Genomic DNA, 15,184 nt, shown 5'->3' with positions numbered 1-15,184 from the left:
GCTTATTAAATTAGTCACCTCAGTATAAAATCCAGCATGTATTGAACATATTTTTATTCATTAAATTGTTTTGTAAGCAAAACATATAGGCTATTCAATAAATGGCATCAAAGTACTTTAGAATGTGTTGATTCATAATACTGACTTCGGATAGTATATAAATGTATTAATAAATTGTTTGAAATACAAACCTGCGTCAAGAAATCAGTAGCTACTAATGCATCTTCAGTACAATTATTGCTTTGTTCAAAGCAATGTACAGGAGGGAGTATGTCAACTCCAACTACAACAGCCTCTGTTTTGGCTATTCCAGTTAAACTATATTGCCGTATGGGGTATGGTATGGTCACACTTCTGTCTTCATAATAAACCTTTCCACCATTTTCAGCTGTAACGCTAAACTTGATACTAGAATATACAAATTTTAGCTTATGATTAAGCTGATCGTTATCAAGGGTTAATAGCTTTACGTTATTGCACTGATTCGAGGAATGAAAATGATAAAGAATTAAATTACACAAGCTACTAAGTATCTTGACAAAAGGCTTATGTAGCTCTTTATATGTACGAGTGTGAAAATAATGACATCTATAATGATGTAAAATGCAACTATGAAACTATGATGAGCGTCCTTAACATGAAAGTATCAATGATGAATACAGAAAGGAATGTTTCTTATGGAATCTTTCTAAATATTAATGACATTACACGCGCAACACAACATTTATCTTGATAATATATATTTTTATCACATTTCGTTCGGAATTATCATTAAACTTGGTCAAAGAAGGATTAATGTCTCCTATTTATATATTATTAATTGCATTTGCAAATATAAAAAAAAGTTACATATCCCCATGTTGAAAGTTTCCTTTAAACAGTTTCTTCCAAGACGATATCATATTTATTGGCTTGTTGGCAATCGTTTCATCACAATTCTCGCCGAAATTAATGCAATTCCCATGTATTGTCCAAACATCAACCTCTAGACCTTAAAAAAATACCATGATATCAATATTGCTACATAAGAAGCAGAGAATGCTACAAGTAATACAAATACCACGTGTCGATTCAATATACAAAACAATAAGAACAATTGCTATCAGCCAACAAACAAATGGCTTGAACAACCTTACTTCCTTAATGATCAACATTACTTTTTGTCCAATCACATTGTAGAATTTTTCAAATTTCTGCTAAGTCTAACTTCGGTTAATGTGTATTACCTAAAAAAAATTTACTTAATCTGTCGTCTAACCAGTCTAACAAATTTCAATAATGCATTATATTGGGGAGGAGTTAGAGTTGTGGTTTGCACTCTGAATTGTAAAATATCTAAGGTTAGCAAAACACTGCCAACGTAAAAAATTAAGCGAGGTCAGGTGTTCTAAATGTTAGGATACAATCAATTAATTTATTACATAGATAATACATGTGGGGCACGCAGAGATAAATGATTACATAGTAACTTTTTTATATCCTTTTAACTCTCAGAAAAATGTCTGTTATAAATTGCTGACTAATTTAATTTTTATATTTTCTAGAAAAGTAACCAAAACATTATTTTCTTTCAGTCGAAAGTAACTGCAATAAGTAACAATCCTTGATATTAAGAATACAATGTTTACATTTTTGGCTGGAAAACTCATTGTAAATGGACCCCCTCCATCTGTAAACTTAAATTGACATACAGAAAAAAAGGTTAACTGTTTTTCAAATGAGCAAATCAATAGGGATTTTAAATGTTAGTGAAGAACTTGAAGCTAACAACGAATTTGTCTCACATTTTCCATTTATTTTAAAAGGATTTACACATTTCATTAACTCAATTGATTTTACCTAATTGCATTTTTTTCCTCGCTGTTTTTTCCCCAGATATTTTATAGAAACATGATAGTCTTGCTGTAGATAAAGGTATAAATTCTATGACATTTCAGTAAAAAATGTGCCTAATTATATGTTGAAAAGGCCATTTATTTAGCTTTTCTAAATGTGACATGTTAGAAACTTGACAAGGTATAGACCTTTTTTAGAGCGAAAGAGCGGAGCTATCGGTGATTTAGAGAAATGCCTTGTTTTTGGTTGAAAAAATAATGTTGATCATTAAATAGGTTAATGTTTAATAATACACATTAACAAAAATAATTGGTCGCCTGCCTGCGGCAGGCTTGACCAATTATTTTTGTTAATATGTATTATTAAACACTAACCTATACTTAGATATTATGCTATGGTTGACAGTTTTGCAAACTATTTTGAATTAACTTCATTTAAGATAAGATGGACAGAGCAGATACAAAATTAAAATTTCTAAGTCTGTTTGTGCATAACATATAAGGAATAAACAAATCTTATAGTATAATAGTATAAGATATACATCTTACCCCTTGACAATGTCAAATCGATCTTCATAGCCTCTATACCAATACGATACTTGTTTATATAGTTCGGCATATTTCCGCTATCAATTTCAGGAACATAATTGGATGAGGCATTCATCGAAATATGCGACCAACTAGTTGACCTTGTCCAGAATGTCAAACCAAGCGACTTGTCAACAATGAACTTAGGTTCAGGAGAATCTTCCAGGGTTAATGATAGATCCTTTATTGTTGGCAGCTTATGCGAATTCGCTTAGATAATAATAATAATTTTCTATTATTGGTTATATGAACAAAGTTCAACGATGCGTCTAAAACAATGTACGAAGGATGATATAGAATTACCAAGAATTTGTTTTTTAATTCTTATAAATGAGGTGTTCATGACATTTCCACTTGCGTAACGTTTGATGCTACATCCCTTAACTTATTTCTAAACAATATATTATTGATTACGTTTCAAGCCACATTAAATAATAATGGAAATGCCACATAGGCGCAGCCAAATAAAAAAAAAGAACATGACCTACTGAAAGTTTTATAATACACCAGAATTTGCCACTGCAAAATTTCACGCCATTTGAACATTGGATACCTGTGTTATCAATGTTGAACGGTTAGTAGTCGTAACGATTTTGCTTTTATTCGAAAACGTTGTCCATAGGGTGTCCGAAAACGGCGCTTTCATTAACATTTGTCGGACAGGTCGGATAGTCTCCTTCAAAAACACCTAATGTGACAAAAAGACCCAACACAAGTATCTTGTTAACAAAGGTTAACGAAATAAATGACGATATTTCAGAAAGTTGGTCTTTTCTAAAAAAAATTATACATGCCGTTTGTTGGATAGAAGAATACGCATGACGTTAACGTTCTCCGTCGCTGTGGCGCTTGAAGAAGACAAATGTGCTTTCATTTGCAGTCTTCAGAAATTTTAATCCGATTCTTTTTTTTATAAAACTCTATTGATTAATTGCATATATCTTTATTTTGTTTTTAGTACTTATTTTATTGATCCAAAACTTATTCTTAAAATTTCATTTATCCGACTCGACGGATTTCTAATAATAAGCTAGTCAACAAAAACGACAACATTTTAACATCTTCATCATGCATATCATGCACACTTTTATATTTAATCAAAAGACAAATATAAATCTAATATATTTTATGCCTTTAACTTTAAAGCTACTATCCCACACATTGTAGTTTGGACGTTTTGTAAAATGTCACCAAAAGAAAAAGAAAAAAAATGGCACCACAGACTCGTACATTTATATGGTACTAGATGATAAATACATGTCTTGTCCAAACAAGACATAAAAGTACAGTTTTTGCAATGTTTATGATGCTGTAATTTTTGATGCTGCAACGTTTTATTTTGTAAATATTGACGTTTGTACACACACCAGTTAACTAGTTGCAAGGAGATACGTTTGTTACCGGTAGAGCAATTGTGTTCTTGCCAGCAATCGATTGTTGCACAATATATCATAGAAAATTATGTTTATAAAAAAGAGAGAAAAAAGAAGAACATATATCGGTAATCCGTTTAAAAACTCACATATATATAATAAGTTCTTCCTGCATCAAGCTGTCCCATTTGCAACATGTTCACAAGTGTGATAAAAAGGTTGTTTATATCTGTGTCAAGTGAAACATAACAACAGTTTCATCGTATTTATCTCCTGAAAACTGCAAATTTTACTTCTATGCATAATAAATAATAATTAACTGTAAACAAATATGTTGATGTCCTCAGACCCCATTTGTGTTGGAGAGTAGCTTGAATATACGTATGTTTTTTTTTCTCGATTTCCTGCACAGTCCGATTTGTTTTAAAACATTCAATATTTATATGTTTGAGTGAATTGTCTGCGCACTTGAGGTGACCGTCATTTGGCATTTACCAACAAAAAAGACTATGAGAACATGATTATTCACCCAACGGGTTATAAGGCATTGACCTTATATTGCGTAAAGCAGCAAATACTTTGAAAAAACATTTTGGTATGTTTTTGACATCACCGCTTGGGACAACGTTTAGACTGTGCCGTATGCGCATTACTATGCTTAGATATGCATGTGCTGAGCATGTGTGAATTTTTTGTGAGAAATTTGTTTCCTTGTATTGAGGATTTGTTACGCATTAATATAGTCTTGTTATATGAACCTTTAATTTATATTATTTAATTTATTACTTATTTCCGGGTATATCTATATCATCCCTCGTACATAGAAATAATGGACTATTGATCATGTGTACTATTATTAAGCATCAACCGGTTTGGTAGTTAATATTGGCATATTATTTCTTTACATTTATACATTCATGTATATTAATCGAACCATAATTTGTGTCTACATACTACACTTTTATTTTGAAACATGCATTAAGATACACTAACTACTGCATATTCAAAAGTGCATATCTATTATGATCTACAGATAAAAAACATAATATAAATGACTACACAATGCAGTTAAGACAATTTTGTTTGCTTAACCAACATCTTTAATGTTACGAGTCACAAAAATAAATCATAAGTGAATGTACCTGTGGCGCAATCTCTTCCTCCAAACCCAGGAGCACATTTACAGTCTTTATCAAGAATCATAAACGTAGTGTTTGAACATGATCCTGGAAAACACCTTGCCCCTTCTTTCCAAGAACACGCCTCTAAAACAGATTATGCTTAGTTCATATCTCAAAAAGTAATCTATGTATAACTATTTTTTGTCGACTTGATATCATATTGTATTACATTATCAATCACTTCCCATCTTTAACTCAAAAGTACCAACCTAAGGACACAAGACTTTATAAAGGTACTTTACAAATAACAGTTGAAATAACTAAATCTACACTCTACACATATATAGTTGTCAACATTATTTATTATAAAAATGTATGTTACAAATGAGGGTAACTGTTTTTGTAAAATAACAAACACTGTATTTTGAACTTGCTGTCCTTTATTATTTGATAATCGTAATACAATTTGATATGTTTGGCGTATCATTTCAATCAGTTCACTCAATCATGTGTACTGGATAATTTATCATATCAACTAAAGAGGCTTAATAAAGCAAAAAATGTATTTGATACATTGTGATGTGTTTGTGAATCTTGTTATCATATCGAACTTACTTTGACACATTCTGTCGTCTGGCTTTCCTGTATATTCGTTGAAACCGACTTTATCTCTAGCATGTTCACCAAAACAATACTTACATCTGCTGTTAGTACTTGTTGTACAGAAAGGAAAGTTGCAGTGTGCTGGCTTTGGACAGGCTATAATAAATATGAGTATTACCTAACCATGATACATTTTCGATATTTTTAACGTATTATTTCAGTTCACTCAATTATGTAAATCGGCAGGACTTCCTTATGTACATTTTGTAATGTTTATTAATACAAGTAGTATCAAACTACTATTTGAAACAGTTCATTTTACAAATCATTTTAAGCAATACCTCCCGCAAATTGGGCATTATGTTTAAATAAACATAACCATGTTGTTAGGCAATACTGTCAACAGTAAAATATTACTAAATATTGCAAATATAGCTGTTGCCTATAGATAATTCTATGGATTATTTTCAATAGATGGTTGATGAACTTTTACATCTGCAGAAGCTTGCGGATGTATTTAAAAATTGGGTTCCAAGAGCGAAGCTTTTAATGAGTCTATGGGTTTTTTATTTCAGATATCAATGCAAAAAAACTACCGACCCTCAATTAAATGGAATTTAAGAAATTAGGTACACATATCAGAAAGCTGTTTGTACATGTAATAATGAGTCAATCATTTACAAAAATGCAACAACGCTGTGTGCTCGAGTGATTATGTCCGTTGATGTTTGTTGTCATCTCCTTTAATGAATATCAACGTGCGCTTAAATTTTGCAAGAATGAGTGTTAGAGTATAATGCTAAATATACTTTCTTTATGCAAATTAGAATTTGATAAAATCGTTTATTTCTGCGATCTTTATTAATTTTGTACCTTAAAAAACATTTAAAAAAACACGAAAAGGTTTTTCATTCAGAACGAAGCAATATCTTAATCTGATTATGTTTGTATTTCTTTTAAAGTGTGAATTTTGATATATAGAATAACATACGTATCATCCATTTTCAAGATTATCGACCGACTGCTTATACACTGATCCATTCCATGAAAACACATTAAAAGGTAGTTACCTTTGCAATAACCGCTGTGATCACTTACAGGATAAAACCCCTCATGGCAGCCTACACAGTATGCTGGACTGACACATGTCCCTCCACTGTCCCTCACTATTATGCCACTTTTATGTTTGATATATCCTTCACCAGGAATGTTGCAAGCATCCGGAGAATATCCTCTGCGGCATCGCGCTTTAAGAAAGTATTATTTTAAACTATTCTATATATAATGGAAAGGTAAATACGAAACATGAAAAACTATGATTAAAAAGTATAAACAAAATCCTCAAAGATTCATGTTTCATTTCTTTTTTTGCAAATTGTGTGACACAAAAAGCCAGCAAAGTAAACATAAACATAAGGGCAAATCAAAAGACCTTTACACTGTAAGTCGGCAATAAATGAAAACAAAATCATGTATTTTCTACTTTTATTAAAATCTTTATCGTTCTAAATGGATTTGACTTGTGCATCTTTTAATCTTGACAAAACATTTATCATATTCAGAGGAATTTTTAGAAATATTTACTGACTGAATAACAAACATTGCAGACAATGACCAGGCGACACGGACGTACCGGCTATCCATGAGAATACGTTGCTGCCCGCAGATTAGTGGAAAAAAGGGTGTCTGATTAATAAAAAATAATAAAAATTAGTAAGAAATGCCAAATCAAGTATTACAGAGATAGAATTCGATTTTGAAAGAAGTTATAAAACATACGTATGTGACAAGCCCATCCACTGTAACCAGAACAGCATCGGCTATGTTTCTTATACCTGTAAGACATTTAGACTCTTATAAATACCAAACAGATATAATGATAGTGAAACATATATTTCATATGTACACTAACCTATACACAGTGTCTATTCTAGGATTCGAAAAACAGAGGGATATATATCGAAAAGTGAGAATTTATTGCATTTGTCGATCTTTTTCTTCTTTCCCTTTGTACCCCCCTGCCTCTGAAAAAAGGGGAAAATTCTCAAAAATACGAGTGACTGCCCCATCCCCCCTTTTAAAATAGACACTTTATTATACGAATGTGCTTTAAATGAGCGTCACATGAATATTGAAGAAGTTTAAAAGTGCAATAAAATTACCAAGATTGTACTATTTATAAAATGAAACTCTATTTTAACATAATTACATATCTTTGTCTTTACGACAAAGAGTAATATACAATTGCATCAATTTATGGTCCAGTTTTTTTATGACTCCAACCAATAATAGTATTTGACAATACATGTACTAGACATTGCTTAAGATTTTTTTGAATAGATAACAGCAATGGCAATAAATATGTAAAATCATTTTTTTCCAAAATCTTAAGATTTATATAATATTATCACATCGATGCATTAGATCATAAAGCAACAATAATAAAATATTAATTATTTTCTATATCAGAGCGCAAAAATAAACAATTGACTATTCTTACACTTTCCCACATCCTCTCCAAAACCACCAACCACTGCATACTTTCTTCGAAGTCGAGTAGTATGTATAGCAGGATTCATAGCTGCAAGACAAAAGAAACTCAATAACGTTTTCTTAGTGTTAACAGGTTTGGACATTATCAAACTGTTGAATGTTTTATTAACAGAAATAAAAAAAATGATACAGTTTTATCATCAACAGCTTATTAGCGAAATATATATGACTGTTGAATATCAAACATTCGTTTCTTATTTCTTGAGCTAATTCATTTCTTATTAAGCCTGCAGATACTTTAATACTTAATACAAAAACTTAATGTCAAAACATATGATCTCATGTAAGTCGGAATGCACACTTTTATGCCTTTTGTGGGTGACTTTGAACCACAGCGGGTTAGAATCCTTAAAGATATTTTGGAATCTTTCATGTTGCGGAAAAGCCGATGGTTCTACTGGACAACCGAGTGTATATCCACAACTTAAAAGTTTCGGTGTGATTTTAAACCCCAAAACAATTATAATTTAATTATGGACAATCTGAATAGATCAGCGAAGTCGTTGTTATGGTTCTAAAAACACTTCTTTGTCAAAAGATCTTTATTCTATTTTTTCTTAATATGAATTTCTTGTAATCCTTGACATAAAAGTAAATTAAAGACCAAATAACACTTTTAGATTAAGTATACAACATTTAAAAACTGTTGACTTTTTAACCATTTCAGCTCATAATATACTAGACTCAGGAATATTCTTAAGGCACAAATAATATCTTACACGAGAAGGAAAAATAAAAAAGGTGATGATTGTTACCCTTAGTTTTAAACAGCATTTTAAAAACTTAACTACTTTAACTATTTATGACAATGTTAAAGTATTTTTTTTTATAATGGGATTATATTACAATTACTAGGCTATTAATTATTTTGAAACTGATATTCAATTTTGTGAATCACAATTCATATTTATATAGCATCTAAACTTTACGGCTATTCGATGTACAAATCTCACATTCAATATTATCAAAGAATTAATCTTCAATCATACCGTTCAAGACTTTGTGCCTTGTTTGTAATCCTTCTTCCAATCGCTGTATTAAAGGGTAGTTAAATCAAGTTACCGGGTGGTTGAAATATCAATGTGCATGTCTTAAAAATTTATTAGAAGGAACAAAACAGAGCAGATGTTTTTGTAAGGACTATTTGCTTCATTTCATTGCTATTCGACATTATTGATACATTGACTTGATTTGTCAATTTGATCTTAAAATAACTTTGCTTGATAGGAGGGAACGAATTTATTTTCAGATGTTAAACAAAATGTATTAAAATTTCTTTCAACTCGCTTTCAACTTGCTTGTCACATACTCATATCTCTGTGGCCATTTTATAGTTCATTTGGAATTTCGAGGGTTTGTTTATCTTTTTAAAGCATTTCTTTGGTGTACATATATACAAATAAAAAAAGATTACAAACTCTTGAATTTATTTAGAAAATAACTACGTACCTTTTTAAAGTTAAGACATATTAAGTGATTAATTTTTCGCAAGTAACACAGACGAATAAAATTTAAACTCATAAATAAAGTGAATTGCAAATTTTAAAGCAAAGTAAAGTGGGTTTAACAGTAACCTGTCTATATATCATGATAACAAAATATTGTCTCAAAAAAAAAGAAAAAAAAAAGAAAAAAAGAAAAAGGAAATATATGATAATTAGTTTCTTTTAAATTGATTATTATCAGAATTTTTCTTTAAATGTAAAATAGCAGAGAGATGAAAAGTAAAAATTAGATTTTTTAAATGCCCGTTTGCCTTTCGATACTCGGAGGATTGTGTTCCAGTCGATTTCAAAGACTGTTACACCAGGCCCATGTGGCCTGAAACACATGCTTTTATCCGAAGACGAGGTGGCCAAATTAGATACTAACTTAAAATAAAGTATTCAAAAGCAAACATAACAAGTCTTAAATTTTTAATTTCCACCCTTACGATATTGAAAATATAAAACAACATTCTGATAATGATCATGTTCTAATGGAAATTAGGCCATCGTGCAATCTCCTTTTGTTTGCAAATTTTGATACCAAATGCTTACATAGGTATAAAGATTTCCCCTGAAACCAAGTGCTACTCAGTAAATGTATTAGCATTGGGGAATGCTTTACATTACAATTGTCTCGTATAACAAATGTTAAAATGTTATTCTTAAAATAAATTAAAACCTTCAAACGATTCAGTGCCGAATGTAATTTTCACATTTATTTACATTGATCGGAACTGTAAAAGTCCTTGGTTGATTCATTCCATATCCAGATTTTTATACAAGGCCAGTTTTTTCAAATTGCTCCATAACAATATTTAAAGCGAATTTTCTAAAAACCAATTGTAAATTATTTTTAAGATAGAAATGAATTATATGCCAACAATAAATAAAATAATTTTAATTTTTGATACAAAGAATTGTAAAAGTGTAGCTACTAGAGCGACGTTAAAGTGTAGCTACTCGAGCGACGTTTTAAAAGTACAACTTAATCCAAAATCTATTATTGATATGTAACGATGTGTGAAAACTGCATTGAAAAATGTAGTTAATCAAGGAAACATTTATGTGCTATAAACCATTTATACATAGACTTGGTACAAAAACAAAACGATGAACTTAAAACTGTCTATTTTATTAATTATGCATACATTTTGTGAATTTAATGAAAATGTCAAAAAAACTGTACGGATGAAATTTTGTATAATTTGATTGATGTTTTTAAACAATACGGCATTAAAATATGAAGATTCAATAATTTGAAACAAAATACACTCATATTTAGCACAAAATTTGGTATGATGATGATAGTACCTTCAGCAGTGATGATGATGATGATGATGATGATGATGATGATGATACTCGAACATCTTGCTTTTTTCTTGAATTGAAACATTTTTACATCGATTTATAATATAATTATTCAGTATTGTAAGGCAGCTATCAAGTAGAAAATGTGTTCCAAATGCTTACCTGAAATGAACAAAAGAAATTAGAAGAAACAGCCGGAGAAGGTTAATTTCCATTTCTCAAGGCACAAAACACTGCTTGCTGCTACTGCATCGTCTTTTACTGAACAGTTCTAATTACTACGTACGTGCAATTACAAATGTTTTGATTTTGTAGGGTCTCTCTTGCCAAGTTTGGTATGCAAACTTGGCAAATGTTACTGATTGGTAGATAAACTAAAACCAATGAAATATAAAGATTATCACTTCCGCCCTATCGATATTGACGCTAATAACTTCGACTTGTTCGCATTCAAAGAAAACTTTAAGGACAACATGACAACATCGCTGTAAGTACAATTCAATTTTAAATTGTTGATTTTCTTTTTAACAAAATTGGTTACAAAACTGGTATAATGATATTATATGAGAAGATGCATTTAATATTTAAGCACGTATTAATGTAAAGTTTATTTCAGATAGACCATTAGTGTGTAACATACAAACATAATAAAATGATAATCGTAAATAAATAAATAAATAAATAAATTTTGAGAAAGTGAAATATATGAAATATGTGTGTTGTTATGAAACTAACGAAATTTGAAACACTGAGTTGTAAAATAAAGTTTGTTATCATGTTCAATAGATGCTAATATTTTTATTAATTGAAAACTTCAGAGTGCTTTATTATATAAACAAAAACTATAATAGCTATAATTTCATTTGAATTGTGATATCCATGCATTTTGGCAATAGATATCATATATTTAACTCATCGGTCAGTACACGCTTAAATGATATTTATGATATCTCTGCTCTAAATAAAATAACTGCTGTTTTTGCCATGCCAGTTTGAGGCAAATTCAATCCATATTTTTACGCGCTTCAAGAAAATGCAAACTATCTAAAATTGTTATATTATTGTATAGCTTTAAAAGTTAAATGTGTTTTGCTTTAATATCTTTACTAGTTTGTTTCTAAAAGGGCATGCAAAGTATAAATATACCATGGCAAATTGGACAACAGAAAAAGAAACATCATCATTAATACCATCATCGTCATTTTCATCAACATCCCAATCTGTATTCTTCACATCATTATCAGCATAATAATTATCATCATCAACATCGTCATCATCATCCAATTTAAAATAAAAATGATAATTATAATAATAAATAAAATGCTAATAATAATCATCATCATCGTACCAATTATCACCGTCATCATTACCATCATCCCTACTCAACCATCATCACTATCGTTACCATAAGCATTCACTTGCAACAAACGTCATCATCATAATCTTCATCATCATCATCAAAATCTCCATAATCATGAACATTCCAATTATCATCATCAAATTCATCATAATTATCAACATGAGCAGACCAATCGTATCATCATCACTATCTCAATTCACATTCTATTAATCATCATCATCAACCATCATTATCATCACCACCATCATCATCATCATCATCTTCTCCATCATCATCGCTGTAATCACCATCATCATCACCATTTCAATCATCATCATAAACATTTAATTTATCATTATTATTTGACTATTTATTAAACTCATCAAAACGACAATATTATTTCAGCACATGCTATAAATTAAAATAATAATAATATCATCATCATCATCACGCCATTAATCATCATCATCACCTTCATTTAAATGTCTATCACACTCATCATCACGACGAAATTATCATCATCATCATTATCACTACTTTCTCATTTACTTACGTTATGTTGAAAGATATCTGTAAACAAACAGGGACATGCCGGATATACAAATATAATTAAAGATGTTAAGCTCGATTTCTAGATATCCTAACTATATTATTTCATTACACAGATAAGATATGGAGTAAATACCGAACTATTCATCGTCAAAACGTAATTTAAGAAAATGAAATGAGCGAACTTTAACTTATTATTAGCGGTGACAGTGATAATTATTTATTCGGATATGTTTTATTGACAAACGATAACAGTCATAGGTGTATCGGATATGCTAGGGTCAATTTATAACTGCTATTTTTAACCGGGCGGAAATCGAGGATCACAGATCTATTTTAAATGTCGTTATAAACGGTTCCAAATTTTATATAATTAAAACAAATAAGGTAAACAATTATGTCAATTTTCGTATAGAAAATGCACATTTAGTATTAAAGATTATGTAATTATCATTTGCTTCATTGAAGCAGCATCATATATGTCGCTAATAAATATAAAACATTGGTTTGCTTACTTTGAATGTTCATTGCGTTGTTAATGAATGCAAAAAATGTATAAAATGTGTGACAAATTTAATAATAATAAATGTTTTGTAAAATGTGAACAAAAAACGAACCTGTTATCAAGTAAAACAAAATTTCTTGAAGGTTTTTTTATGGATTAAGAGGAACTTATGGGTCTGGATTTAAACGTCTGGTTGTAAATGTATTTAGCTAAAGCAAACATGTCGAACCAATACGAGAAAGCTCTAAAAGGTCCAATTTCTTTTACATTCCTCTTAGATTATCTTTTTTTAAGTTCCATTAAATATTTTAATCGGCAATTCTTGTTAAGGATATCTAAATATTTGTCTGTGTCTAAAGTTACTAACTATACGTTTCTTATAATAAATTGCAATAACGGACATGAAAATTTTGTCTTATATTTTGAAAAAAAAATAAAAAAAAATAACAACAACAACAAAAAACAAACAAACAAAGATATCAAAGATATCAATGGTGGTTGCCTTCATTTGCTATTTTCATTTCAACTTTGGTACTAACTGTTGCATAGCTTTACATCCTTTAAGACGCTAGCACAGGCGTGTCCATCATAATTATGTTATTAATTTCAGTTAAGCTTTCGTGTATTTTTATTATATCAGAATTTTTTATATTCTGTTTAAGCTGGTGATACGGGCGAAAAAAATGTTAAGTGCCTACAATACTAGTAGCTGTTTAAAACAGAATTTGGAAAAGACAGTTGTCACGTTTTCCATTTCAGTGCTTTGCTATTCTGAAGTTTAGATTAAACTATTATATTACAAGTACGTAAAGTAAAGCATTTATAAAGAAGTATATAACAAACGCAAATGGGTTGGAAAACACGTCCTTTAAACATTACACGTAACCCTTCCATTAAATTCTGAACTTCTGTGTTTTCAATACCTGTAAAGATATTGCTTAACTATGGCGACGGAAATGCGTGAGAGAATTAAAGCGGAAGTTCCCAGGGTGTAACATTTAAAAGTCCGAGGGTTTCTGAAGACTATTGCTATCCTTGCATGAATGTATTCGTTTCATTCGCTAATTTATAAAGAAACTATGACTCAAGCTTTGCTTTCCAAGTGCGAGCGCGATGTCATTTGACAATTTTGTAACAAAAAAAAAAAAAAAACCGAAAAAAAAAAACAACAACAAAAAATAGAACAAACAAACAAAAAAGCACATTAGATCGTCGGTTTTAATCTTTTTAATTGCGACTTATTTATAGATTTACAATTTGCAGTCAATCTTCGTATTTAGTTACTGCTTTGAAAGACTTATTTACTATGGTGTTACAGGATGTTATTGAACAATAATGTATAGGATTAAGGTTATAGACTGTATATTAACTTGTTACCAATTGAATTCATCATTATTTGGTTCACTAACGATGTTTCTTATTCTTAACCCACTTTTATATTCTATACATTTTAAATTGCATTTAATTGTGCAAGGTACCGCGAGGAAATTTACTTAGATTTACTCTGGGTGTTCACCCGGGTACAATTGTATTCATCATGGTATACCATCACATTTTCGTAACGTTGTATTGTTTAAGTATACAAATTAAATTCTTTTTGCCTCACTTTTTCCATTTTCAATGCATACAGAGTCAGAGTTTTCTGGTAAAGATTTGTAGCTGTTGTAATTTATGTTTGATGTAGCAGACAAACCGTATGTTTGGTATTAAACACCGCTTGTGTTGCTAAGTCTAAACTGGAATTTAAAGTTATCCAGGTCTCAAACATAATCTTTTGTAATTGTTCAACCTATTTTGCATATCGCTTCTGGTAAAAAATACCATAATATAAATCAAGAAAAAAACAATATATAACTTATTTTGGAGTTTGCAAACAAATGTTTATCTATCGTCAAGCCACTAGAAGTTGGAGTGTGATGATAC

The 15,184-nt window shown here is 30.2% G+C and overlaps 1 protein-coding gene across 1 annotated transcript in view; it reads right to left on the bottom strand.

Annotated features, from left to right (window-relative positions):
* Positions 1–11,142, bottom strand: part of LOC132734493 (uncharacterized) — a 37,943-nt gene extending 26,801 nt beyond the window's left edge. The window contains exons 1-9 of the mRNA XM_060721236.1: positions 11,031–11,142; positions 8,021–8,101; positions 7,300–7,355; positions 6,591–6,767; positions 5,533–5,676; positions 4,939–5,061; positions 2,385–2,633; positions 850–991; positions 192–408 (exon numbers count right to left, since the gene is read on the bottom strand). Of these exons, the coding sequence (XP_060577219.1) occupies positions 192–408; positions 850–991; positions 2,385–2,633; positions 4,939–5,061; positions 5,533–5,676; positions 6,591–6,767; positions 7,300–7,355; positions 8,021–8,101; positions 11,031–11,083 (1,242 nt within the window). The 5' untranslated portion in view covers positions 11,084–11,142. The remainder of the gene's footprint in view (positions 1–191; positions 409–849; positions 992–2,384; positions 2,634–4,938; positions 5,062–5,532; positions 5,677–6,590; positions 6,768–7,299; positions 7,356–8,020; positions 8,102–11,030) is intronic.
* Between the last annotated feature and the right edge of the window lie 4,042 nt (positions 11,143–15,184).

This window comes from Ruditapes philippinarum, unplaced genomic scaffold (genome assembly GCF_026571515.1).
Source record: "Ruditapes philippinarum isolate M1 unplaced genomic scaffold, ASM2657151v2 ctg3440_1_1_1_1, whole genome shotgun sequence".
In the NCBI taxonomy this organism is placed as follows: Eukaryota; Metazoa; Mollusca; class Bivalvia; order Venerida; family Veneridae; genus Ruditapes; species Ruditapes philippinarum.
This window is presented reverse-complemented; position numbering and strand designations above follow the sequence as displayed.